The sequence below is a fragment of the Larimichthys crocea genome, chromosome III (assembly GCF_000972845.2).
Source record: "Larimichthys crocea isolate SSNF chromosome III, L_crocea_2.0, whole genome shotgun sequence".
NCBI lineage: Eukaryota > Metazoa > Chordata > Actinopteri > Sciaenidae > Larimichthys > Larimichthys crocea.
In genome coordinates, this window is record NC_040013.1 from 6,176,878 (window position 1) to 6,203,755 (window position 26,878).

The 26,878-nt window shown below is 41.1% G+C and overlaps 3 protein-coding genes, 1 long non-coding RNA gene and 8 other non-coding genes across 13 annotated transcripts; 11 read left to right on the plus strand and 1 right to left on the minus strand.

Annotated features, from left to right (window-relative positions):
* Positions 1-4,717: 4,717 nt before the first annotated feature.
* LOC104918098 (uncharacterized) lies at positions 4,718-9,566 on the plus strand. The gene is made up of 3 exons (XM_010729730.3): positions 4,718-4,790; positions 6,139-6,863; positions 8,069-9,566. Exons 2-3 carry the CDS (start codon positions 6,216-6,218, stop codon positions 8,207-8,209), a joined length of 789 nt encoding a protein of 262 aa, XP_010728032.3. The 5' UTR covers positions 4,718-4,790; positions 6,139-6,215; the 3' UTR covers positions 8,210-9,566.
* Positions 9,567-10,424: 858 nt separating this feature from the next.
* Positions 10,425-10,496, plus strand: trnaa-cgc (transfer RNA alanine (anticodon CGC)). The gene has a single exon. It is a non-coding gene; the product is annotated as a tRNA-Ala (tRNA).
* A 595-nt stretch (positions 10,497-11,091) lies between these two features.
* Positions 11,092-14,925, plus strand: LOC104918084 (uncharacterized). Its single transcript, XR_002041655.2, has 13 exons — positions 11,092-11,217; positions 11,780-11,816; positions 12,057-12,091; positions 12,367-12,416; positions 12,592-12,637; positions 12,822-12,876; positions 13,225-13,274; positions 13,464-13,512; positions 13,712-13,776; positions 14,101-14,158; positions 14,348-14,396; positions 14,591-14,638; positions 14,815-14,925. It is a non-coding gene; the product is annotated as an uncharacterized LOC104918084 (long non-coding RNA).
* Positions 12,161-12,234, plus strand: LOC113745722 (small nucleolar RNA SNORD26). The gene has a single exon (XR_003462350.1). It is a non-coding gene; the product is annotated as a small nucleolar RNA SNORD26 (small nucleolar RNA).
* Positions 13,327-13,391, plus strand: LOC113745721 (small nucleolar RNA SNORD29). The gene has a single exon (XR_003462349.1). It is a non-coding gene; the product is annotated as a small nucleolar RNA SNORD29 (small nucleolar RNA).
* Positions 13,569-13,638, plus strand: LOC113745723 (small nucleolar RNA SNORD30). Its single transcript, XR_003462351.1, has one exon. It is a non-coding gene; the product is annotated as a small nucleolar RNA SNORD30 (small nucleolar RNA).
* Positions 13,889-14,015, plus strand: LOC113745727 (small nucleolar RNA SNORD22). The gene has a single exon (XR_003462356.1). It is a non-coding gene; the product is annotated as a small nucleolar RNA SNORD22 (small nucleolar RNA).
* LOC113745725 (small nucleolar RNA SNORD31) lies at positions 14,191-14,262 on the plus strand. The gene has a single exon (XR_003462353.1). It is a non-coding gene; the product is annotated as a small nucleolar RNA SNORD31 (small nucleolar RNA).
* LOC113745724 (small nucleolar RNA SNORD31) lies at positions 14,447-14,521 on the plus strand. Its single transcript, XR_003462352.1, has one exon. It is a non-coding gene; the product is annotated as a small nucleolar RNA SNORD31 (small nucleolar RNA).
* LOC113745726 (small nucleolar RNA SNORD31) lies at positions 14,672-14,746 on the plus strand. The gene has a single exon (XR_003462355.1). It is a non-coding gene; the product is annotated as a small nucleolar RNA SNORD31 (small nucleolar RNA).
* Positions 14,926-15,218: 293 nt separating the features above from the next.
* arl2 (ADP-ribosylation factor-like 2) lies at positions 15,219-18,142 on the minus strand. Its single transcript, XM_019255612.2, has 5 exons — positions 17,921-18,142; positions 17,538-17,648; positions 15,887-16,049; positions 15,686-15,766; positions 15,219-15,603 (listed from the first exon to the last, which is right to left on the minus strand). Exons 1-5 carry the CDS (start codon positions 17,983-17,985, stop codon positions 15,469-15,471), a joined length of 555 nt encoding a protein of 184 aa, XP_019111157.1. The 5' UTR covers positions 17,986-18,142; the 3' UTR covers positions 15,219-15,468.
* A 1,384-nt stretch (positions 18,143-19,526) lies between these two features.
* batf2 (basic leucine zipper ATF-like transcription factor 2) lies at positions 19,527-26,540 on the plus strand. 2 transcript variants are annotated; one of them, XM_027277777.1, is made up of 3 exons: positions 19,527-19,905; positions 21,325-21,444; positions 22,974-23,747. In XM_027277777.1, exons 1-3 carry the CDS (start codon positions 19,798-19,800, stop codon positions 23,085-23,087), a joined length of 342 nt encoding a protein of 113 aa, XP_027133578.1. In that variant the 5' UTR covers positions 19,527-19,797; the 3' UTR covers positions 23,088-23,747. The 2 variants fall into 2 exon arrangements, with proteins under 2 accessions (XP_027133578.1, XP_010727995.3); XM_010729693.3 differs by lacking the exon at positions 22,974-23,747 and adding an exon at positions 23,754-26,540 and having other exon boundaries at positions 19,533-19,905.
* The last annotated feature ends 338 nt before the right edge of the window (positions 26,541-26,878 follow it).

The following is a 26,878-nucleotide window of genomic DNA, read 5'->3' on the forward strand; positions in this document are numbered from 1 at the left end:
TTTCGTCGTTGTATTTTGGTGTTTTTAGTGTTTAGGATTTAGCCAACTGAACACCCCTCACCTCACCCTCCCCTGTCAGATAGTATAAGGAACCTAAAGTGTGTGTGAAACTTGTGAAAAAATCTAGTTAGTATTTGGTTTGTCCATTCTTGGCTACCGTAGAAACATGGTGATACAATAGGGCAGACTCTGGAAAATGGAGCTGCTCACTCCGTAGATATAAAAAAAAAACTAAAAGTCTAAAGTAACAAAAACAATCATTCTTATTCCCAGATGCTTATACACAAATGAAAACATACTTATGACTAGTATATTCCGTATTTGACTAGAATAAATCGAAGTCTAACATACTGGACCTTTAAACTTCAGTGATTCATGGTTATCTCAGTTTACCAAACGTGTGATCAGTGTTTGGGAATGGAACACTATGAACTAAAGTATTGTTAAGGTCCTATCTTGTATCTCAGCTGTGTAATAGTTTTTGTTACTTATCTCTTGAGGTATGTACCTATGCAGATTGTTTTGGTTGTTCTTGCCCAGACTGGACTGATCCTACAGTACCCACGTTCTACTTAAAAACACAGCAGACTCCACTGATGAGTCTGAAAATCAGGAACAAGACTAAGCATTCAGAGGTGAATGTCTAAAATAAGAGCCCCCCCCCCCCTGCCAGCTAGTTTAAGAAATGCTGACTTGACAAAGCAGTTGAATGACTGTCTCGACTGCTTTATTTGAAACGCAGCCAGCAGCACATCTGTTTTCTGTAAGGTAACACTTGACTGACTCACTGTCACTCTTCACAGACTTGTCATACAGTACGTCTGTGATGTTTATCACTTGTATCTGTCTGCTTATGTTCTCACCTGTGGTTGAAATTAAAGTACTTTTACTCAAGTACTGCACTTAGGTACAGTTTTAAGGTACTTGTACTTTACTTAGTATTTTCATTGTTTTACACATTGCAGAGGGAAATCTTTAACTTTCTTCTCAACAACATTCATTTGATTGGTTACTAGTTACTTTTTAAATGAAAGTTACTTTTAAATGAAAGTAACAGAAAGTGCGAAAGGTTTAAACATGAAGATATATATGTATGATTCTATTGATAATAAAGTAAACTAATGTATTTGTTTACATTAGACACACACACATTTCGATGGTGATACTTCTGTTCTTTTAGTGAGATATGAAATGACTTTCACTTGTAACAGAGTACTTATTGCAGTATTCATGGTATTATTCCCGCCTACTTCTTTAATTCTGTGTTATAGGTTTTCTCTTTGTGATTTCTCCAGTTTCATCAACAATTATCTAACTACAGCACCAAAACCCAACATGCCCCTGCTTGAATGTAACCACAGCAACCTACTTCTGGCGTCTGGTACCGTCATCACTGTTTATCCATGTGGGCGGTGATTCTCTAACCTCAACACAGCTGAGGTTTTTACAGGCCTGCGTGTGATTGACAGCTGTTACACCCTCGCCTGCTCTGTGACTCTATATGGAGTGTCAGGGAGGTGCGAGGCTACCTCATCGGCCAACACACAGTCACGCAAGGCTGCTAAGATGAAGTTACACCAGGAGGTGAGTAAGAGGATCTGAAGTCACAGAGCCAGACACGCCATCTTTTGATCCACCATGATACATACACCTGTAGACCAGATTACTTATGACATGAGGAAGCAGTTTAATTACTGTAACCTTTAAACTATCATCATCTGCACTGTCATGCTTTCACCCCATAAATAACACTTATGTGTTGGCCTGTGTGTGTGTTTTCCTGATGTTATTGTGTCCATACCCAGCGTACATGTGTGTGCATGTACAAGACGGTGTGTGAGTACTGTACATCCTGAAGCTGACTTAGGAAAAGTGTGTAGGCATGTAGATAATTACACAACACACACACAAACACACACCCAGACACAGTGTTTACAGTCCAAACAGATAACATTCAGTGACCACGCTCATTCATTCAATCTACATTCTTTCCATTAGGATACACCAGCTTATCAGTAAAGAGTCGGATTCTGGACACATTAGTGGATACAAAGGCAAATGACCATATTTCAGAGGCAGCCATTGTGAACTTGATCTCTATTTATAGAGGTATGCAATTACAGGATTTCTTATGCCACTAATGCATAGTTTGCATAAGAGTTAACAACGGGTTATTAATGAGAAATTGCCCTCTCCAATCCATCAAGTGACCTCTGACCAGCCGGTGTGAAAATGAACTCAGTTTTGTTTTGTTAAATTGGATGAAGGTCGAATTAATTAACATGCTCAATTTTATATGCCTTGATTTCAAAACCTCATACTGATATGCCTTTAGACTGACAACCGATGTTTCAACATTGAGATCATTTAATTTCAACATATACCAGTGAGCTCATATTATCAGCTGAAAAGTTTATTGTTGTTATAAATTGATAAGTTGAACCTGAACCTGTCCAGTTGTCGGTTTCCCCCTCATTTATATCCTCAATTATATGTCACTGCTCCCCTAAAATGAGCTGGGTCATAACAATACACATCAGGTTATTTGTGGTTTGATTTTCACTGTGAAGATTGAGAAGATACACTTTATCTGTCAAGAATAAATCGCATTGTCACAATCATTTCATGAGAAGAGGTCAAAATATTGCATTGCAACTTAAAGCAGTGGATTGAGTGGCCTCCAGCCAGCAAACGGAGGGAGTGAGGGAGAAGGGTAAAACCAAGACTATCTCCTATACCATGAACCAAAGGGCCACCAAGATACATTAACTGCGCCAGGAGCTTTGCATTCTCAAGAAACAGTACGAGGAAGCTACTGACGAGGAGACGCAACTATTAGCAGAGCTGCAAAACATCCTGCGGAAGAAGCTGAGGATCCTCCGCAGAGCAGAGTGGAACCATAGACGGGAAAGAGAGAGTGCCAGGAAGCGAGCAGCCTTTATAGCCAATCCCTTTGGCTTCAACAGAGGAAGTGAATCGCTTCCTCCAGGATACAGTGAGCAATTCCCTGAGAAAGCAAGAGCTGGGACCCAACAAAGCTCTCATCAGTCCTGGCCTCCCAACAACCTGAGGGAGCCAAGCCTGAAGGAGGTTGAGGAGATCATCAAGGCAGCTCGCTCAGCATCTACTCCAGGCCCCAGTGGTGTACCCTATTTGGTCTACAAGCATTGCCCAGGGCTTTCTCGGCACCTGTGGAAGAGTTTGAAGGTGATTTGGAGAAGCTTTGATTTCATCAAAGCCAAAAGAGATTTCATCAAAGCTGGAGAGAAGCCCCAGGCATGCCCGCAACTAGCAACAGGCCTCCTCCACACTGCCTCTGACTGAAGTTCCCCCAGCATGAAGTCTCCGTCCAGACATGATCATTACCTCTGAGGCTTCAAGACACCTGATCATCCTGGAACTTACGGTGCCCTGGGAAGAGCGTATCGGGGAAGCTAACAAGAGGAAACGTGCTAAGCACCACTAACTGGTGGAGGAGTGCAGGAGAGCTGGAGAACCTTCTATGAGCCCATAGAAGTTGGCTTAGAGGCTTTGCATGGCGTTCACTTTTTCAAAGTCCTTAGCCGTTTGGGTGTTACGGGGCCATTCAAGAGGGCCATTCAATCTGTGAGCGAAGCCGCAGAGAAGGCCACTAAAGTGGCTTTGGATTAAAAGAGCTGATCTGTGGACTGCTACTGGGACGCAAGTTGGGACTTGATCAACCCCGGCTGGGTCGCTTGGGCGAGGGTGTATGATGTTGCGAGAACCGAAACACCTAATGATCCCAGGACACATCACTGAGGATGCGCCCCAGTGCATCCATGAGATGTTTGTTGCACAATGGGCAAACGTGTATTTGTGTTGTGATATGACACTGTAACAGAAACATCTTGGCCCCTTTCATTTGTTTTTTAAAGAGCTGTGACTACAGAGACTTTAAACATGTTATACTGTACGACTAATACGTTTTCCTGTTCACCATCTTAGTTTTATCATGTCAGCATGCACAGTACAGCTGAGGCTGGTGTCGTTAGTTTTGCAGGTACTTAGGAGATCTGCAGTAAAATCAGCTGACGTTCTCCTCCTTTAACTCCCATAAAGGGGAGAGATGCATGACTGTGTGTGTGTGTGTGTGTGTGTGTGTGTGTGTGTGTGTGTGTGTGTATAGAGCTACAGCTGGAAAAGTGCCACATCTAAATATAAAACGTCCTCACACAATAAAGGACTTTGGGTACACCTTACAGTTACTGTCACATTGTCTTGAATACATTCATGAATTGCCATCATCCCTGTGTGTTATGTGTTGGATTGTATGTTGAGGATGGTTGAACGTTCAGCCTTATGACAGCTGAGGATGTTCATGGTTAATGACTGATAGACGCTGATATCAGATAGGGTGTTTGCTGAACTAGTTTTTGGCTGTGGGTGGAGGCATTTTTGTCCCTGTGTGTCATACATCTAAATCACAACTTTATCTATAAGTCAGTGTGTGTTTAAGGATGTAACGAAGGTGTGTGTGTGTGTGTGTGGTTAAGAAGAAAGAGTCAGGGAGAGAGACAAAGAGTCCTTGAGAGCGAGAGTGCTTTGCTGTGTATGTGTGTGGGGCCTTTTTTTTAATTTTTTTTTGCATGTGTGTATTTACTCTGGTGACGACAGAAGTGCAGGTTCGGGCAGGGTGGGTGTGTGACGTGGTGTGTTAGGGGAGTATACTGAGCTCCGAGCTCTCAGTCATTCACTCAAACTCACACACACAAGAGAGACATATCTCACTGCTGCTCTCTCACACACACAGAAGGAAAGAAAGAAAACAGGTAAGACCTCCAACTCTTTCTTATCTCAAACTTTATGTATTTTGATTATTGTTACACATGACATTTTTTAAGATTATCATGTGTCCATAACTTATTTGATGTAAAGACAGAAGTTGTTTCTTCTTACAATAAATGACAGGATGTTAAATTTATTCTTCTCATTCTTTCACTCCTGTTAAATTGATTTTCAGTTTGCCTGCTCTGTTAATCATTTGTTTACACGTCCAACACTGTGCCATTAAATTTGAATGACTTCTTGCCTTTTTTTTGTCTTGTCTGCTTCCTTGTCACGCTCACCCTCTGTTTCCTCTTTTATTTTAAACTCGTGTTCAATAACGTGTTTCTCTATCTTTAGTTTGAAATCTGTGATGTGACAGATCATGTGAGATGATACATGTGACATAACTGTACTCGCTTAGCACAGATTAGGATAGAAAGAATGTATTTAAATGTAGTTTTTGTATTTATTCACCATTGTTGAAACAAATTTGGATTTTATTCACTCAGATACAGAGGTCCTGTAAAAGTCTATGAAAAATTTTAATCTATAGGCGCTATTGCTCAATGAAATGTAAACGTCAAAGCCTATGACTAATTAAACATTATAAATAATACTACCAAGAACTCTTTCCGAGAGTTAAATATGTTGATTATGAGACTCTTTCTCTTAAGTATGAACTGTCTACAGTGTTTTTCTTTAAAAGAGGTGCCATAGTTTTTGTTAAAAAAATAAAAAAAGATAGTTTGTAGATGCTGACAGGAAAGATCAAAAGTGCACTCGAGTAGAGCAGTGTTTGTGCGCACTTGTTTCTTATGTAAGGTTGGACTGAGAATGATTTAAAGGTTAGCTGTCACTAATTTAAACTACGCTGCTCTCGCATTTTTCACCTGTGGCGACAACCAAATCACTCACAGAAGCTGTTTTGCCCTTAATGGCTGATGGAAAATAACCTGCTATAACACATGATACCCTTTTTCTGTCATGTCAAAATTGGTGCATTTGATCCTACAACTGTTTGACATTACTGAGAACGAGTCAACAGTTCAGCTGACTTTGGCAGTGAGTGATAATCGATATGATGTCACTGGTTTTGGCTGCGGTACAGCATCCAACTGGTTAAATCAATGTCAAAGTCTGAGTCCAGGTGTCCATGTTCGTCTGCAGTTCAAAGGACATTGTGTCTTTAACTTTGACATTCAGTTATCATCACAACACTGATAACCCTGACTGATATGCAGCATTACACACATGCACAGTCAAGTCCAAAACAGAACTACTATTGCATTTTATTTGGTTGGGTTATATAACACCATTAATCTGTAATCTCCTTTGGCCCCTATCTTTCAGGGCCAACATAAAAAAAGAAGTTGTGAAGCTCAGAAGACGAAAAGAGTGTAGAAGAAGAAATAAGAAGTGAAAGAAAGATGGCAATTGGCAAGAACTCCAGGAAAAGCTCTGTGCGGAGCTCCGTCCGGGCCCCAAAGTTCCTGGATAAATCCAATGGCTTCTACGGTCGCCTTGATGAGCCTGAGGTCACCGGAGATGTGGAGGAGGTGATGGGAAAAGAGGTGGAGGACAGCAACAGAGAAGAGGGAGTTGTGAGCAACCTGAGCCTGAGTGTGGTGCATGTTTCAGCGGCGGATGAGAAGGAAGAAGCCGAGGTGTTTGGCTTCAATGAAGGGATGATGGAAGACGACGTCGAGACTCTCCTCCAGAGGAAACCCAGTCGGCGCAGCAGCAGGTGGAGGAGAAGCTCCAGGAGGAAGCAAAAGGAGGGGAGAGCCGAGGGGGACGCAGCCCGAGATGAGAGGCCCAGCGTGGGCACAGAGACTCCAGTTGAGCCCGACGTCCTGGAGGGTACTAAGGTGATGATCGAGGTGGAGATGGAGAAAATGAAGAAGCTGGAGGAAGAGAAGAAGGTCATTCACTTTGCGGCCCGCGAGGATGCGGACGACCAGGTCCTGATCAGAGACAAGAAGAGGGGGAGAGATGAGGAGGGAGAGGAGGAGAGCAGGATGAAGAAGGAGCAAGAGGAGGGGATGAAGATGGTAAAGAGGAAGAATTATCGCAAGGTGAGAGAGGATAGACAGAGTGATACAAAGTTAGAGCCTTTCTATCAAAGAAAACTTTCTCACATTTACATATATTCCATATTCAGCTTCAGCCCACCTGGTTAAAGTTTAAGCCCCTCAGGGTTATATAATAGAGTCCTCAGAGTTTGTTGAACAGAGGGCTAAAGTTCTCTTAACATCCTCCACATACTGCACCCTGGCTATTAATCACCATGGAAACTATCACCTTAATAATAGACTGCCACCAGGGTCAAGGTACAGCAGCCACCGGTGTATGTCACCAACCCATTAGGTAACTACCTCCGGTAGGATTTTTCCTTTGCGTCATGTTTAACGACATGAAAAAAGCGAAACTTGAACAGATGTTTCACTAACAGGCTTTTAGCTGTAAACCAGCCTTGGTGTGTTGGTGTGTGTAAACACACAGCGCGTGCTTTAACCTGATTCACGTGTTCAGAAAGATTTTCTGCTTCCATTCAAAGACATGCACAGAGGTGACATTCCTGCGCCTCCTTTATCATGTCCTTTGATCAGTGGAACGAAGTATGGCAGCGTTGACCCGCCTGCTAAACCCACACCATAAGAACATTCCACTGCTGTCAGCCAATCACAACAGAGCCTGACCTCCTGTTAGATAGAGGACGGTCTGTTTTATGTGCAAGGTCGAGTGTCCATTAGATATCTGTATGTTGTGTTGAAACATGAGCCTCCTGTTGCTGCTCAGTCTCTATAAGTGCTAGGCGAATACAAAACAAATTATATATATATGGTTCTTCAATCTGTGAATTAAAACCGCCCAGTGGAATATACAACATATGCTGAGAGGTCACAAGTAGACAGAGCTTTATTTTGAAGGCTCATGGGTCAGAAAGGGTTAGAAAGCACTGGATTAATGATACAACATACACATTTTGACTGATATCACAGCTATTCGACTGTTTAAATCAATAATTGACATGAAGTAAACAGCTTTTGTGATAGTTATACAGCTGGGCAGCTGTACAACACTTTTTTTGTAAACAGGTTTTTAATTTCCTGGAGTTTTCCTGGAACAGACACAGCCAATTTGTATATTGAACAGCTTCTGTAAACTGAAGAGTCTTTCAGTCACGCAGCATGTCACAACTAAATATGCAAAAACAGATTTTGGGATATTTCATGTCATGTATATGGATTGCTAACATGTACCCTCTTGTTCCCATCAGGCCTTGGACCGAGCCCTGCGTCGCGGCTGGGAGGCCTTCATCACCAACCTCTACAGTGTCACGCTCACGCCTGTGACATCATCCTCGCCTTCGCTGCAGAAGAAACAGCAACACAGCTCGGTGTTGGCTGAGCTTAGGTAGAAGTCCATGGATGATTCAGTGAAACCCTTAATGATGCTAAACATCGTGACATTCACCATGACATCAGTGGAGACTTTTACAACCACATGATGTCATGGCATTGATTATTTATGTTAGTTACTGAGTCTTAATTACTCATAAAGTTTACTGCCTTGTCTCATCATGGTGCACATTAATTTACACGCAGACTTCAGGTATTCAGTTGTATATTTATGAGCTGGGGGGGGCCAAGCAGTTCATTTTACATTGACGTCTATGGCACTGGCCTTTATGTGACTGAGTTCAGCTGCTCTGGTTTCCCTCCTACTATGTTGCTAATGTCAGATTTCAGTCAGCGGTGTAAAACCATCTTAACATATTAGCTCCGGACATCCGGTCCACTATTAAGAGCTTGGAACACTTGCCTCCTTTGGTTTAACACTATGAAACTTCTCGTGTTGATGTGGAACTGGAGGGGATGGAAATTTTCATCTGTAAAGCGATGACTGATTAGTGGACTTTAGGTCTGGAGATAATCACATTTCGTGCACGTTAATCAGTGCCATTTATTGCTGTCGGGCGGCTAATCAGTAATCAGGACAAAGCTGTGATTGTGATCCATGAACACACACATGCACATTTGGTAATATTAGTGGATAAATTGCAGCTTTTTTACCAATGTTAACCCATTTCAACAGAGTTTTGTAATCTGTGTGTGCAGTCTGTCAGTGTTTGACTTCCTCATGAGGTAAAGTTCATCTCTCGCTGTGTGTTCTGGTGAAGGTTATTTAACCTGAAGGACAGGACAGGAGAGTGTGTGCATGTTTATGCATGAGAGAGAGAGAGAGAGAGAGAGAGAGAGAGAGACCGAGAGAGAGAGAGGTTATAAATCAGTACTAAACACAGTGATAGGACCGCTGTATGTATTTTGATTGTTATCATTGCAGCTGCACATCATGTTTGTTCTGTAAAGAGAAGTTTCAGTGACCAATCGGTCGTTGGCACTGTCAGGTCAAAAGAGTATTTAAGAACTAACTGTAACTTCAACATGCCACCGAGGATAAGAAGATATAATATGTGATTTTTAATGCATTAATAATTAACCTTTGTTAAAATGATAAATGTTATGTTTACAATAGGCTTGCTGTAATTTCCTGTTATTCACTCTGTATTTAATTTTTATATTACCTCAAGTGCACTCAGTAATTTTTGCAGACTAAACTGTACAGCTGGGAAATATTGCTGTTGCTGTTGTATATAAGGACTGCCTAGAAATGTATATTCATTTTTATTAAAATCTTTTTGTATCCTAATCAAAGCTTCTGACGTCTGTGAACCATTACAAGAAGCACTTTAAATAAAGACGTAATTTATTCTACCGGTTGTGTTTTTCATTTCATGTTCAGAGCAGTTTCAGGATAAATACACACAGCTATAAAAGAAATCTGTCTGTCTTGATTTTAAGTGGCTATAGGCTATTGTTACATGGATGAATCAGAATGAATGAGATGTAAGGCACAACATCACGTCATCATGTAGGAACACCATAGCAACCGTTGCCAAGACACAACCATGTTCTGAAAGGTCAAACCAAATGTTTCAGCTTGGCCTCTAGATTAAAAGAGTTTTGACCCTTTAAGACTACTTCTTGTCTCGATACAACTTAAAGGTAGTTTATGTTCTGCCAGTAATCCCAATTCTGTGAAAACCAAAATACAAAAAGTTCAAGATAAAGCACATAACAAACACAAGAAGAGTGTGAGCAATAAAAATCAAATAAAGTATAGGGCAAAGGATAAAACATGATATAAAGCAAAGAAAGAAATGCTCTATGGTAACTGGTTCTAGTTAGTTGTGTGTAAATGTCTGTGTTATAGATGTAATATTAACTATAAACTTGCCTTTCGGGCTGTGACTAAAGGGGGACAGCTTCCCCTGTGTAACTTGGTCACTTTAATGTCATATGGTAATGAAATGTCACCTTATTGACTCTGTGAATTTTAACTCCACTGATATTACAGACAAGGTGCTTGATAATATGTAGTTCCTGTTCTAATTGAAGGAACAGAAGACAAATAGTTGTCCATGATGAAATTATACAAATCCTCTAAATACAATTTACAACAATGTCACTTGTAATGACACTTATTTCCACAGTTTATAATCAATTCATTTTAAAATCATAGGGAAGAAAATGTCCCTCTGAAATCTGGTAGTATTGATCTATATAGACAGAGGGGATGTAGCTCAGTGGTAGAGCGCATGCTTCGCATGTATGAGGTCCTGGGTTCAATCCCCAGCATCTCCAATAACAGCTTGGGGCTGAAGTAGCCCAGCTTCTTTTGTCTTCTGTTCCTTCGTTTAAAAACAGTCTGCATGTCAAAGTGTCTTCGGGAAAGATACAGAACCCCAAATTGCTCCCTGTAAGTCGTTTAAAGACATCAGGCATCTTCACAAGCTGCTATAATAAAATTAAACTCCAGATAGATGTATAGAAATATATACATAAACCCTCTGTGCAGCAACTGTGTGCAAAAAAATGTGCATTGTGCCATAATTCAAAATCAGCTGTGACAGAATGAGTCTGCTCTCCCTGCACAGAGGGGAGTCTACACCAAATACCTCATATTAATGACATTCAAATGTACCTTTATGCATCATTAGCAAATAACCCCAGCCACGTTTTTTTTTCTCTAAGTATCTTTGCCGCCATCTCGTGGATGTGAAAAACTACATTTTGTCAGCGGAAATGACGTAGTAAAACACATCCTGTACACTTTCTTCAAAATTCATCTGTAACTTTAAAGTCCGTGTCCTGCAAACAGCGAGTTTAGCCTGTATCTTGAACAGTTTCATGAAAGCATTTATTAATTATTCAACAAGTTAAATCTCAAAGCTGAACGCAGCTCGTGGAGAGGTTAGGGCGGTGTTCCCGCTGAAAGTTTGCCCGGTGGGAGGAGCTCTTCAGGCGGACATAAAACAGCGACAGCCCGGCCACTCGGTCCACTTCCTTCTCTGGTCTGCTCGAGGTAAGTCCACGCTCGCTACACATGACTAATTTCATCTTTTTAAGTTTATTAGATATTAAGGAACACTGTAGTGCTATTTATTTAACAATGTAGCGCATTTGTAGTTCATTATTTTTTTAGCCTGTTTACAAGTTGAAGCGTTTTCGCCCGCAGCTTGTATGCGGTGATCTGGTCCCGCATCGAGCAGAGCAGGCCTCAATCTTCAACCATCCGACAGTTAAACACACATATTTAACCTGAATACACTTATTAACGTAAACTACAGCATGTTTTGTAAATGCTGCATGTCGTATTTATAAAAAAAAACACAAGATGACCTCTTGTATGAGCTTTCTCTTTGTGGAGCTGGAGTGCAGGGTTGCATCTAGCAGTGTCTCTCAATGATGATAATTTCACAGACCTGTACTGAATGACTGTGATTGTACTTAATTATTCTGACGTGAGACACTTTGAAGTAGTTTTGCTGAACACGCTGCAAGGAGCGGTCACGTGTTGGTCGGCCATGGAAACTGACCTCCCAGCTGCAGCATGCTAACCCTTTATTATCCTCCTTCTTCTCTAGATGGTGAAGAAACATCCAGAAACCACCTGCTGTGAAGGTAACTTTCTCTTTATGCAGTGTTGCATGCTTATATTACACTGAAGGTGCAGTCTGTAAATGATATGACTTAACATGGAGCCTCATGCTACAGTGATGTCATCTTTGAACTCTCTCACTGAAAAAGTCTTGAGGAAAACTTCATCTCTCAAACGCTGAGTAGCATGAAGCTCGTGTAAACGTGCACGTCTGAAGTCGCTCTTATAACCATGACATGCGTTTTTTTTCTGTTGACCTTCAGGTGTGAGGCGGGTGTGGCTGCGTGCTCTCCATGAGGTAATTAAACCTTAATTATATCCCATTAGTCTCTGGTTATTTGACCTCAGCCTTTTAATTGGCTCGGTGCTACAGTGATGATCTCTGAACTCTCTCTTACTGAATCAGCCTTGAAGATACTTCTTTACCAGATTCTGAGTTGCACACGAGCTAAAACGCAACTGTATCTTGTTGCTGTACTCTGCAGTCAGACTGCCACACAGCCGGACCTGTACTTAATCAAGGCAGCTTATAAAAACCCTCTTGTGTAAATCAAAACTTTGTTCTCCCCTCAGATGTTCGAGGACGGTCCAAGATGAAGCTCAAGCATAAAGTCTCTTGGCAGGTAAGCAAAGCTACTCAGACTAAAATATATTTCAAGGGCCATAATTGATGAATTCAAACAAGACAAGCATATGCCTGATTCTTGTGATGCCAGCCTTTAATCTGATCAGCCCATGAAAACGCTACAGTCCTGATGGATCCACCAGTTTATGGCTAAACTTGTATTTTCTTTATAGGTTGATCTGCCCTCCACTACTTCACTCACTCTTCAGAGCAGCTGAGGTGAGTAAACCAGATTTATTGAGTGTTCAGTAGTGGGGGTGTATATATGATGATTACAATTGACAAGCATATGTCTGATTCATGTGATGTCAGCCTTTAATCTGACCCCCATCCCTGAGATGAATTGGTAGAAACCAGTTAATTCTTAAACATGTGATTGACTTTCTGGTGTTTGTCTTCCAAGGTGACAAGAGTCTGACATGAAGTTGAAGATGGAAGCAACATGGAAGTCTTACAATGTGAGTCTCTACTACTTTGTAAATTATTTTAAAAGGCTTGTCAGAAACGCCTTTCCTGCCATTATTCCATCATAAGACATTTCCGCTACAATTAAACAGACTCATCTGAAGCTTATTGTAAGTGTTGGCACAAATATCCAGCAATGAGATTTAGTCCCAGTAAACACTGGAGTCAAAGGCAAGGTGTTTCTGACTGTTTGAAAGGATGAAATGGGGTAACACCCATTAAACATCTGGACGACTAATGTCACATGGCAGCTTGTCACCAAAGCCCTGATCAAACATTAAAGTCTTAGTAACACAAATGGTTGTCGTTGAACTGTGCTGAAGCGTCTGTTTCTCTTGCAGAGCCCTCAGGATGGATACCTGAAAATGAAGACCCCCACTAAAGTCACATGGTGAGTTTAGACTTGTCACAGTGCAAACCATAAGTGTCCTTTTGTGACGCAGTTCCAATGATGATTATACTTAGCTCACTTTGAAACTATGTGAAACGACACGAACAACTGAGCAACTGCGCTTCACACAGCATGAGTTTAAAGTGTTTCTGTAGACTGTGTAGTAAAGGAACTGTCTTCTGTCAACAGATTAATCACTGGCTGCATCAGCAGGACGATTGAGGCATCCTCATTGAAGGTAAGATGACATTTACTCACTTCGGTACTTGAACACTTAGCGTTCATAGACCTGCTGAAAATGATGAGATACATTTGGAATCTCGTTCGTCTGAACTGCTGTTGAGAAATGGAATATCTGACATCAGTGACGGTCAAACGTTGACTGCCTGAAATGTTTCACTGTTCTTGCTCCAAACTGACCGTATCGTCTGTTGCAGGTTCCCTGGTATCAGCCATTTTGGAAGGCGGTGCCATCTTCTCTGCGATGCAGGAGTTGGTCCAGGTGAGTTAGGCCTTCAGGCGGTCACTTTGTAACATGTTCAGCACAAACACCCAAGCTCAAGTGTCATCTAGATTTTTAAGAAGTGGTTCGCTAAAGTCACATTGCATAGTTTCCTTTGTGATGACACCCGCACACGTCTTACGCCTTGTGTTGACGCCAGAACCTGAAAAGGTGGACCCACTGGCGTTACCCTGGCAACAAGGGGATGACTTGTTGGGGCTACCAACAGTCTGAATGGAAACTATGACTGAGAACATGTGTTACATCCTGTGCAAGTAACTCTGTGCATCAGCACTCAGGTTAACTGAATTCTTTTATCTTTAGTTCAACGCTGAACTGGGAGGACGAAGTTTGTCATTGGACTGCTGAAGCCTGAGTGCAGGTATGTACCTTGTAGTGTTTGCTGATTTTTAAACAGAAGTGATGAGTCTCTTATTACCGCCCCAGTCTGAGAATTCATGACTGATTGGTATCCTCTGATCCCACAAGTACAGATGTCTTTCACTGCATTGAGAAATGTTTTCTTAGAAATGAGCAGTGCAGTTGAACTTTGTCCTTTTTCCTCTGGCAGCATGAAGTCATCAGTGTCTTGATCTCGTGCTCACTATTGGCCAATGTCGGTGAGTATTTGAAACATGCGTTTTCAGAATATACACATTTACATTCTTTAAGTAGAAGTGATGAGTTTCTTATTACCGCCCCAGTCTGAAGATTCATGACTGATTGGTATCCCCTCTGATCTGAGCCTGAAGGCTTCAGTTTCTCTCTCGTGTTTGACACATTTTTGAAAGCTGTCTTCTGTTTGGTCTCGTAGAGTCCAGCTGGATCTGCTGCACCACTGTCTGCTGCTTTAGGATGTCTGGTAAGGATCTAAAACTCAATTTTTAAAAGCTTATATAGACGTGATGAGTTTCTTATTACCGCCCCAGTCTGAAGATTCATGACTGATTGGTATCCCCTCTGATCAAAACAATAACTTAACATTGTCGTTAACAATAAAGTGCCACAAAAATTCTAAGATGTGCTTTTCCTTTGCAGGCCAGACGGGCGCCATCAGATGCTGCAACATTACTGTCTGCTGTAAAGATCGACACATGTCTACATATGTAAAATGACTTATTTCAAATAAAATGACTTTTGTACAGTTTACTCTGTAGTCTTCTACTTTGTACAATGTCTGTTTGACAAAAGAACTTTGAGGATCACAAAGATCAAGAATGAATGCACTGATATCCTATGTAACATCTTTAGTCTAAACTCATATCTTTAATTTAGAACACAAGAGAACTTGAAGTCTGGAGTTTTACATAAAATTGGCAAATGTCACTTTAATTGCGTCTAAGATCCACTGCAATTGGTCTGAACTTTGCTGTAGTTCAGAGCATTGGGTAGGAGAGGCTTGAATTTTGATGGCTGGCACTAAGCACAAACTCTGAAACATGTTTGAGGGTTTACATTAAATCTTTAGTGAGGCACATCAGCTGACAAATCCACAAAGTACAAGGAAGTTTGTCAGTCATTAGATTGCATACTGTAAACAAGTTCATACTGGTTAATTGAGCCATTAACATCAAATCAACTTTAACTAAAAATCTCAAAGCCAGGTCAGAGTCCTGTAGTGGGGGGGTACAGACTGCACAGATGTCACAGCAGCTGATGAAACAACTTTTGCTAGTCCAATAACGCTCCGACTCAGTCAGTGGTGAAGATCCTCGCAGCGATATCGTCTAATAGCCAGTCCACTCCGGTTAACAAATTCTCTCCAGTTACTGCACTGCAGCCGATGATACACCAGTGATGACTTTTGATCTTATCCAGTGCCAGGGCCTGCAGGAGAAACGGCAAGAACAATTTGATGTCCCAATTTCTGAATAAATCTGAATTTAAATCAGATCACTGAAGTTCTCACCTCTCGTATTGCTTCTTTTGACAGGGCTCCTGGTAAGTCCTGTTTGTTGGCAAACACCAGCAGTGTTGCACCAGCTAACCTCTGCATAGAGGAGAGAACACACACAAGTGTGAGTTAGAAAAGGTTGGCATGCAGCACCAAAACAAAAGATGTACAATGCAACTCTAAACCCAACATGTTTTTCCCTGTGTGTGTGTGTACCTCCTCCAGCAGCAGCGCACTGAGCTCCTGCTTGCAGTCGTCCAGTCGGAGTCTGTCTGCACTGTCCACCACCCACACCAGCCCATCTGTGCTCTCAAAGTAGTTCTTCCAGTAGGAGCGCAGAGACTTCTGACCTCCTACATCCCAAATATTCAACTTAAACCTAGAAGAGACACAGACAGAAGAGTTGGTATTTAACATTACTGTTACAAGGTGAACGCTGCCTGAGAAACCTGTGAATGTGACATTTGTACTAAAGTCTGATTCAGCTGGCTGTGGGGCCAATGACTCATAAGTTACACGTTGAGTGGACGAGGATCTTTTGCAAGACAAATTCAAAGAAGTTATTGCACTGAAAGTTTTGAAATTGTTGACGCTAGACTCCTTTTTCCAAGCAGACATTCTAGTTTGTCGAAAGCGCTGTACATTCAATTTTCCCAGTAACCTGTGTGACTCAGTGTATCAGGAACCTGAATCTAAAGCAGCCATATGGAATCCAGCCGAGAATTATTGTATCGCTTTCCGAATGGCGAAGTCTTTGTCAGCATGTTCAGTGAAAGGAAGGAAGGAAATCTGTACTGAACGTGCTTAAAGCTGCAGTGTGTAAAAACTTCACTTTTGCTCATGTTTACTGAAACGTATATCCTGACAGGTTCCTGTGGCTCCTCCTTGTGCCCCTAATATCATTTCAAAGAGTCCACTGTCTGAACAGAAACAGCCAATCAGAGCCAAGAGAGCCTGGACTATCTTAATTAGGACATTGTCCGGCAAATGTACAGTTTAAACTCTGATTACAATGTCTCATACCCTTCCTGAAAACCATGTATCTCTAAAATTAATCCTGAAATCCTGAACCGTTGAATAATATTTGAATGCTCTAACTCTGAACTACTTCACAGTTAACACGTTTTTACGTTGCAGGACAGTAATGTCACAAATGTGATCTTATAAACCATGACGCGTTGCTAAGTAGTTCAAACAAGCTGGACTTTGAACTACAGCAGTAAAATGCACCATGACCATGTTTCTGCTTTCTGAAAGCACGTTTTGTGCATTTTTTACCTCTGCATTTCAGAATTAGGCAGACATGGAATATAATATTGATAACAATGACATGTCGAAACACCATGTTTCTAACGGACAAACTAAACACTGACTCGTGTCTGTTTCTCCTTTACACTAGGGAGGCGAGAGTGATGTGAGGAGATCGCAATGCAGTGGCGTCACTGCATGCAACTAAATCCAACACACTGCACCTTTAACAATGCAGGACTTGTACTTGTGTTAGAGTATTTCCACAGTGTGGTATTAGTACTTCTGCTCCCTCCATCACTGAATGTGTGTTGTGTATCATGCGGCAGTAGCTCAGACCATAATAGGGATCTTCGCTTGGGAACCGGAGGGTGGCCGGTTCAAAAATATGGAAGGTGGACTGGTAGCTGGAGAGGTGCCAGTCCACCTCCTGGGCACTGCCGAGGTGCCTTTGAGCAAGCGCTGCCCATCAACTCCACCATCTCTCTCCACATTGCATGTCTATGAGCCCTTGTGCTGCATGTGTGTGTGTTCTGGGTTAAAAATGCATGTATATAATCCGTTGAGGGATGAATAAAGTATCTCTTCCATGCATCATGCTGTGCTTCAGGGGCCTCACCCTTTGTGCTCCACCGTCTTGATGTTGAAGCCCAGTGTCGGGGAGATGGTGCTGACGTCTTCCCCGTTAAACTTCTTCAGGATGGTCGTTTTTCCCGCGTTATCCAGACCTCTGCACGAGCCAGGTTAAAGAACAAGCTCACACCTGGTTGTTAGGTAACACCTGGTTGTTAGGCAACAACGCCTCACTGCTAGCACGTTAGCATGATACAGCACAAAGTATGCGAAACAAACGGCACAGGTGTTAAACACTTATCCCAAACTACATAACAATAACCGGATATTACCCGCTGCTGCCTCGTTATGAACACAGACACAGTTATGACAATAATACCGTCGGCACATGGATGCTAATGTTTACAGCTAAGCTCACACAGAGGATACAGCATTAGCAGCCTCATCTCCCGCTCCTTCTGCTTCATCTTCTTCAAAATGGTCAACAAACCCATCGCCGCGGTGTCTCGCTCAGCTGCGGTTGTTTATAAATCCGCTGCTTTTTTACTAATTATGTGTTTTATTTGTATGAAAGATGTTCAGCGTCCAGGACAAGCATTGCGAACGAGGAAGCGGCTGTTTAGGGATAAGTCCCGCCCCACGCAGCCGTTCATTGGACAGTGTGGTAAGGCGTGAACGTTGATTGGTTGTTGGAGATATTCGGAGCTGGCTGATTGGTCAGTGAGCGTTTTTTTAAGGTGTGGCGTAGAGGCGCTTGTAGAGTTTGCCGCCCTCGTGTGTTTGTTGTGAGAATGACACATTTGATTTAAGAAACGTGGAGAGCGTCTGACGCAGCTTGTTTCCAAAAATGTGAAGAATGAAAGCTGGAGATAAAAAATTAATGAGCGGATACAATCATAAAAATCATGTTTCCTTTCTCACGAAAGTTCGCCTCCTACAATCCAAACTTTCCAACTTTCATTCATTTTTATTCATTCATATGTTCGCCTTACATGTAATATTGAATATAAGGGAACATACATTGTTTTATAAAAATGTTTTATATAAATAGTTTTATAAAATATATATATAAATGTTTTATCAAAATTGTTAAATAATACTAATATATATAATTAATAATAAATATAGTACCGTTTATCAAGTGTATCGTGTCTTAAGAAGTTAAGTCAACTTTATTGTCAGTGCTGCCATATATACAGGACATGCAGAGAATTGAATCAGGAATATACATGAAATGTAAAACATAAACAATATATACAAGTTAAAAAGAGATCTAATAAAAATATGGCAGATCTAAAAGATATAAACAGTATAAGAGTATAAATATGGCAAATATAAAAAGATGTATCAATAAGAATGAATAACAGCAAATATTATTACAGTAATATATTTGTTGGATACACTAAGAACTCATCTTAATGAATATGTGATATCTAAGGATTTCTTCTTTGCTGAGAGATTATAGATGGATAGATTAATCTATGCATACAGTCAAAGTACAAATAGCACCTTCAGTTACATCATTTCCTGCCGAGAACCGGTAAAAGCTGCTGGCCTCGGCATGTCTGGGGGCTTCGGCATTCATTTCCCGGCAAAGATACTACTTGTAAAATCCCCCACAGTAGGAGGTCCAACTTCATTCTTAAATTGGTCATTCAGGCTAGACCTGTTCCTGTCCCACAGCATCTTTTCCGATTCATCAACCTCGATGCGTTCATGGCTGTCGAACACATTCATACTGTAGTTGAGCACACATTCACAGAAAGGCAACGAAGCTGTATGACACTAATGGGAACATGTGCCTGAAGACTTGAGGTGGATTTATCCTGTTCATTGAGTTCATTTAAAAAAAATAATCCACTTTTATCACCGGCTTTTTGTTCCGATATAGACTTGAAACCTGACACTAACATACTGCAAGTGAACGCAGCACCAAGCCCTTGCCTAGCAATGGGTCATTTTAAAAGAAAGAGAAACTGAAAGCACCATCATGTTGCATCATCGTGTCCTGATGCCAAACCTCCTGCGCTCAAAAGCAGTCACACACCCCCGACATATCGCCTCATTCCGGGATGAACAGCCACAAACGCAACAAGTCACCAAGCAACCACCAGACATTAAACTTCACACACATTGCCTGCAGTATTTTGTCTGTTATCCGGAGTCATTCAGAGTTTGCGCAAGAGGCTGTGCTGGTCGTGCGCCAACTTCAGAGTTTGAATGGCACCGGGAGCGCTGCACGGATGATCCGGGTTGGGTGAAAGTACATCCTGCCGTGGGTCAGTCAGACAGCCAGTCCGCTTCTGATGCTACTGGGAGAAGAGATGTCCCCTTTATTCATGGACACCGGGTACGAGCCCAACAGCCCCAGCTCTCTGTCAGCTGAGGAGAGCCACAGCAACACCGCTGGATCGGTAAGTTCTCCTTATTCATCAATCAATTAATGAATTAAAAGACTATAATCACATCATATTAACACCCTTGATGGATACAGGTGTTTGTTTTTATGTAATTTCAGGAGGTAAACTGCTAAAATACAGTGTAACTCTTGTACTCGAAGGATCACATATCCCACATATGATGAGTTATTGCATTTAATGTTATTTATTTATGTTTTATTACACTCTGATCCACGTGTTTCTTGTGTTTTTCTGTTTCAAAGCAACTTGTAATGCCTTCTGTTTTTATCAAATCACTCACATATTGATGAAAACACACAACCGAACACCTAAAATACAGTTGAAGTCTCTATAATGGGACTATTGGTAATATTACAGGATTTTTCTATTAACATATCATATGCTGTGATTACAAAGCCTCCAGTTCTGTTTCCATCTGGGATGTCACTCCCTGTTTGTCACCTCTGAACTGTACAGTATCTAAAAAAAGGCAAAAATTGCACCAGAAATACCTAAAATAGAATAATTAACCATATTAAAATGGTCTAAACAGTCTGAATTGACACAGATAGAATATGTTGTATTTCATAATTATTCCTTTCCAGCTTATAACACATGGTGTTGTGAGAATAGCTGTCACCGGTTATAACGTCTGGGAATAATTATTACTTGGCTTCAGCTCTGGTGTCTGTTCCTGCTGCCAGCAAGCATCTTATCTATATTTCATTTCTTCAAAAGAACAAAAAAATCTCTTTGAATAGACTTTCAGTATTTGACGACATTAGGGTGATATCTACACTGTTGCCCATGAGGTTGTAACAAAATTCTTCGACCTCTTCTCATGAAATGATTGTGACAGTGTGATTTTATTCTTGACAGATAAAGTGTATCTGCTCAAAACTTTATTGATCAGTCTCTTCCAAACATATCACAGTGAAAATTAAACAACAATTAACCCGATGTGTGTAAAAAGGAATAAAAAGAGCGATGCATCTGAAAGCAAAATGATTCCAACTTTATGGCCAACAGTGTAGATGAAATGTAACTGTGAGGAAGATTTAATACAGACAAAATAAGTAATGCCTTCTGTCCCATTCTGAGGCCATCTGATGAAGGAACAAGAGTCAAACATGTTTTTTGTTTTAGCATCATCTACATCTAAACTTTATCAGGTTGCCTGGTCAACTTGACTTTGCCCCAGGAGGCTCTGAGTGTAACAATCATGCGCTACAACACGACAACTTCCATGTTTATTGAGAGTACATGTGATTTCACGTGATAGGTTTGTCTCATGACCTTGTGAACTGTGACATCTCGCAAAGCATCATGCAATATGGAAAAGTTCGAAATGTCTGCCCGAGAGAAGTATGCACTTCATGCACAGAGTCGATGTACACTGTAAATAAACCTAAAGGAGTGTGTCTGCTGTTACAGGAGAGAGAAGGAGAGGGACAACAGACGGAAAAGAGAGGGACAAAGAGACAAGAGAAGAACAGAGACGCTGCCAGGAAGAGCCGGAAAAAGCAAACGGAGAGAGCAGACGAGCTTCATGAGGTTTGATACATTCAACCTTCTTCTCTCCTTTGCTTCGCCTCAACACTGCCCTGTGATTCTGTCACTTTCTGTCTCTCTTAAAACTCCCCCTCCACACACACACACACACACACACACCCTCAAACACACCCTCAAACATACTCTGTGTAACCAGTGGTTCGTGTCTTGTGTAATCTGTCAGCATGCTCGTAGCTGTTTCTTGTAAATACTCTGCTTTAGGAGAAGGGCTTTCACTCCCTCTGGTTTTCCCTCCCCATTGGCCCTCCCTTTCCTGCCTCTATACTACACACACACACACACACACACACACACTCCTGCCTCTGTGTTTCCATGGGAGCCTCTCTGTGCTTTTTTTTTTTTTCCAGAGGGACAAATTCCACAGGCTACGTAACAAAGAGACACACATAAACGTTACGGACTTTCTGGAGCACTGATTCAGATTTCAGTCAAACAGGATTTAATGAAGCAAACAGTGTTCTGACTCTGAAACTTCACAATGTGCACCACTGAAAACCTATTCATGTGTGTCTCTTCCGAGAATACCGTCACCCTTCTGAAAAAAAAAACAACAACTTGAATCTCTGGACTCCAAGAGAGAATCCAAGAGCTTTACGGGGAAACACGGTGTGTAAGGAGCGTTATAGTGCAGCCCTCCAAACGGATCTGACTAATAAAAAGCAAATACAGTCATAATTTTTGCGGCACAGTTTGACATTTTGAGAAATATGCTCATTAACTTTGTTGCCAGTAGTCACTGCTCTCAGCCAAGAAATAGTCTGACACATAATCCACATAATTCCTTGTAAAACCACCTCAGTTTCTACTTCTGAATGGATTAAATAAACAAGACATATAATGTGTTTGTGTTTTGGAGGTGGATTTTGTTACTTTTTTAACTAGACTACTTGTTTCCAGTCTGCTAAACTGAGCTAAACTAAGATAACCGGCTTCAGCTTCAGAGCATGTCAGGACATGAGTGAGGTGTCGATGTCCTCATCTAATTCTTGGTAAGAAACTCAATAACTCTTATCTGAAAAGTCAGTGACGAGATGCTCTTTGGCAACACACTTAGCTGAGACACAAGATTACACAAGAGGCAGAAAGGCAATTCTGAAAATTAGGAAGTATAAAAATACACTTGAAGTGGACATTCATTGATTATCGATTACTTTATTAAAATGTTATTTTGAACCGATTTCTGTGCAGCTAAATAAATAAGTTGTTCTTCGGTTGTGTTAATAATCTTGTTGTGGTTTTGTGTCTCAATTAATGTTAAAGGTTCAGATATGATCTTAATAAATCATTGTGTGTGATTTACTACTTTCACACACCTATAAAATGTGTTATATTGCGAAAGCCAAACTTGAAGGAGTTTCTCTTTGACATACTTACAGTTTGCTTTATTGTTCTCCTACATCATATCCTACGTGTTGTACCCATTTGATAAGCGTATGTTTACTGGACTTATCTAGACTTTCACTTTCTCTCTCTGTTCTGCTCTCCCTGTGGCCTTCATATTCGTTTTGAAGAAGCACCGCTGCCAGAAAAATTCAGCTTGTTGTCAGCAGTTCATGGTCAGTTCAAGGGTCAGGGTATGTGACTGGCAACTGCATAGCCGTGCTCCTTTGACCGTGATGCTGTGAGCTGTAGTAGAAATCTTGCCGAAGACACTATTCAAGTCTGCACTTGCAGTCCTTTGTGTTTAATGGAAATGTGTACCGACTGTTACGCAAGTGTTTTCAGACTACACTGGAACTAAAAATAGATAATTAAATAAATCAAATCTTGAATTTAGTTGATTGATAAACCGGGAGAATTAAAATCTAGACTTTTCTAGGGTTATTTTTTTAAGGTTTTCTGGACAGATTTAACACACTGATCATTGATGAGCAGGGAATCACTTTTTATTACTCGCTCTCCACCACCTACAGACTCCGTTTGTGCTGAACTTGCAGTAATGGCACTTACAGTAAGAGCAATATTTCAGTTCTCCTTCGAGATTCTGACACCATCCGGTCTGTGACTTTTGTGCTTTCTATTACAGAGTGTGTCAGTAGCATTGCTTGGTAGTAGTGTTCGATTACAGCACTAGTCAGGCCTGCAGTGATATTATGTGGGTGGGATGTGATTATTTGTCTTTTGATGTATGTCTTTAATCAGTTTTTACAGCTGATAGGTGGCCCGCTTAGGGATAATAAAGATATACCTGACTCAACTTGACATTTCTGACCCTGTTATGTTTGTCTCTCCCTCTGTCTCTATCTTTCCCACTACTACTTTCCTTTTTCCCTTTACCCTGCTCTTCTTAGGAGCTCCAGGGTCTGGAGCGGTCAAATTCAGCCCTTCACAAGGAGATTGCCTCGTTGAAAAAAGAACTGCACCTCTACATGACAGCTTTGGATCGCCACAAGCCTTTATGCTGCCTCCAAGACTCCACACCCAACTCCAGCTCAACAATCTGTCCTTCGGTTTCACCCTCAGCCAAGTGTCAGAGCAGCTCCAGCCCTCCTCGGGTCCCTACTCAGGCCCCAAGAACGACTCAACCTGCTGCCCCTTCATGCTCTACCTCCAGCATGGGTCTCTCTGCCCCAACAACTACAACATTAACCTCATCTATCAGCTCGTCTTCTGAACTCTTTGCATTCTCCAGCTCTGTAACTGTTCCTTATTCCGCCTCTTTCACTACAATCCCGGCTCCTCACTCCTTGTTCAGTGATGATCCTCCTACTCTGATCGCATCAAGGCCGACAAATGTTACGCCTGTCTGCACCAGCCTTGTTTCAAACCCTGTACCCTCCAGCTCCCTCACCACAGCAGCTAAAGCTCAATCGAGTCAAGGTGCTAACCAGGAACGTTCTTCAGTGTCAGAGAAGGCTTTCTCTACACTTCAGCCTGGTGCACTGGATGCCTTAATAATGAAACAAGCCTCTTTTAAAACTGCCTCATCGAATGTGGTGCCTCCTTACTCCCATTCAGCTGCAGTGACCGCAGGATTAGTAGCACATGGTTGTTCCATGAACGTACCCCAGCTTCATCCAGGTCACATTGGAGAAAATCCAATCATTTCAAGTCCACTGCATTCTCTTTCACGGTCAACTCTTCAAGATCCTGCTCTTCAGTCCCTCTCAGCGTTCCCTCAGGCCAATCCAGAGCTGTCTCCTGCCTCTGCCTTTGCCTCAAAGTCAAGTTATAGTCAACACGTAGCGGCCAGTCCTGCGCCTCTGCTTTCCCTGCTGACCGTCCCGAGTCCTGTTAATGTGTCTCAGACTACCTCCAGCAGCTTTGATGGACCTCCTCCTCAGCCCCCACCCTCGCTGCCACCATTGGGGGATCCCTCAAGAGATCTCTCCCTTTCTGAGTTGCTAGAGGTCAATGACTGGATCCTGTGGGACTAGTTACCAGTAGCACTACATGTCACATAGCAAAAGAAAACCAGTTTACTTGTGCCAGAATTCTTATTTAATTCATATATTTCTATATTTCCATTGGTTTAATCAAATACTGGACCCTTTGACAAAGTGGCAATAAAATCACAACACAGAGACATCTGATGATTCAGATTTTCTAAAAGAACTCCTGCACAATTTATTATGAAAATAAAATCCTGAGCTGCTACAGCAACAACCAAAAAAAAGGAGAAGGTTCTATGAGTAAAGGAACATTTATATATATCTGGCATCTTTGTGAAAAGGAAAATTAACCAGCCAGATGGGTGCTACAGTTTCCTGAATCCAGAGAATATTTCAACTTTGTGTAATTCTAGATAGGGTGGAGTACTTTAAGGAAACGTTATTAGGAAAAAATTCCATCTGTGCCACATATGAGCTGAAGTGTGAAAACACAGATTGCCAAAGTTAACCACACAGCCCTGACCTGGCTGCATGTGGTGGTAATTATGATTTAAGTCCAGGAAACGTTCTTCCTCTTTTTTCTTTTCTTTTGACTTTATTTAAAACACGCACACGCACATATTTTGCTGCTACTGGCGATTTGTTTAAGTATTTCAATATTTCATTTTTCATTTTCAAAAGCTAAACTTTAATTTTATACATTTATTGATGGAATGAAAACAGAAAAACAAAGATTTTTCTTCACTTCAAATAATAGAACTGCATTATTTCTACCTAATATAATTAGGCTCTTATATGATTCATTGTTCATTTAGGTCTTTTACCAGGGTTTGCTTGCAAAGGTGTATGCACAACCAGACAAAATGGGTAACTGCCCAGAGCCCAATACTATACTATACCCAATACTAAAAAGTGTGGGTATCTGGGTTATTTATCTGTCTTCTCTGCTTATTGCATATTGCATGTTCCCAAATAAATATGTGCTTAAACTAAATAATCACATACAGTTGGTCCAGAGGGGCTCACAGCTCATCTTTATACTGTGGCCCCCTAGTGGTTAGTGTTTAGTCATTACTGCATGGACAATTAATGTGCTGACTCAAAACCCTTATTTTCTCTTACTGCTTGATCAAATCCAGCCACATGTATGTAGAGACATGTCACATATTTTTGGATTATCTTGTAATAATGTTTTACACTGACAGAAAGCCTGCACTGATTTGTGATGGAGAGGCCTGTAGAGAGCAGGATGATGTTATTAGGGAAAGATTCATTAAGCACAATGATGATGGTGACAGGGCTGCCCACTCACACGCCTGTGAGTCTAAGTCTAAAAATGATTATTATAGGGAAATTAATAATTCCCTTACTGTGCTTATGAGTCACATGAGAGAAATAGCTTTTTTTCCCACGACCCCCTCTCTCTGCAGCTGTTCCATTGGAACTACTGCTTTAAGGAAATAAAGATTGTAATATAAAAACGAAACAAAATAGGAGATCTAGCTAGGCTTCTGCTCCATGATTGTAATAAAATGACGATTTTGTTTTTTCAGAGGATGATTTATGTAGATTATATTGCTTTATATACACTATATCTGTAGATTTATGTAAAATAGGAGCGTTTTTAGGCTTTGTTTGTGTGTATTATGACAGTTTTGTATTTATCATGCATTAGATTAATATATTTATGCTGTCATACTGGTGAAATAGGAAAATAATTGCAAATAAAAACATTTTATTAAAACATGTTTATTTCACTTTTGTTCATTTTAGAATTTTTAGCCATGCTAAGAGTGTGTCTAATGGTCGGTCTTTGGTTCAGACTGAAATATCTCAAGGATTTCTGTAAAAGTTTGTACAGACATTTATGATCCCCAGAGGATGAATCCCTCCAACTTCTCTTTAGTGAAATCTCTCTACAATTGCCATGAAATTTGGTACAGACATTAATGTCGCCCCTCGGGAAGAACTGTAATAACTTTGTTGATCCCCTGACTTAATTTGATTTAATCAGCTGCTGTTTTGTTTCGTGTTAAAAATAACATGCCATGTTAGCATTTGGCTCAAAGCACCACTGTGCGTAC

What these genes read in the sequence shown, in the direction of transcription:
- LOC104918098 (XM_010729730.3), top strand. Translation starts at nt 6,216, where the DNA reads ATGGCAATTGGCAAGAACTCCAGGAAAAGCTCTGTGCGGAGCTCCGTC. An exon ending in AGAGGAAGAATTATCGCAAG is followed by an intron (nt 6,864 to 8,068) that starts GTGAGAGAGGAT and finishes TGTTCCCATCAG; the next exon opens with GCCTTGGACCGAGCCCTGCG.
- arl2 (XM_019255612.2), bottom strand. Translation starts at nt 17,985, where the DNA reads ATGGGTTTGTTGACCATTTTGAAGAAGATGAAGCAGAAGGAGCGGGAG. An exon ending in GAGATGAGGCTGCTAATGCT is followed by an intron (nt 17,649 to 17,920) that starts GTATCCTCTGTG and finishes TGGCTCGTGCAG; the next exon opens with AGGTCTGGATAACGCGGGAA. An exon ending in GTGCGCTGCTGCTGGAGGAG is followed by an intron (nt 15,767 to 15,886) that starts GTACACACACAC and finishes TCCTCTATGCAG; the next exon opens with AGGTTAGCTGGTGCAACACT.
- batf2 (XM_010729693.3), top strand. Translation starts at nt 19,798, where the DNA reads ATGCTACTGGGAGAAGAGATGTCCCCTTTATTCATGGACACCGGGTAC. An exon ending in ACAGCAACACCGCTGGATCG is followed by an intron (nt 19,906 to 21,324) that starts GTAAGTTCTCCT and finishes CTGCTGTTACAG; the next exon opens with GAGAGAGAAGGAGAGGGACA. An exon ending in GAGCAGACGAGCTTCATGAG is followed by an intron (nt 21,445 to 23,753) that starts GTTTGATACATT and finishes TGCTCTTCTTAG; the next exon opens with GAGCTCCAGGGTCTGGAGCG.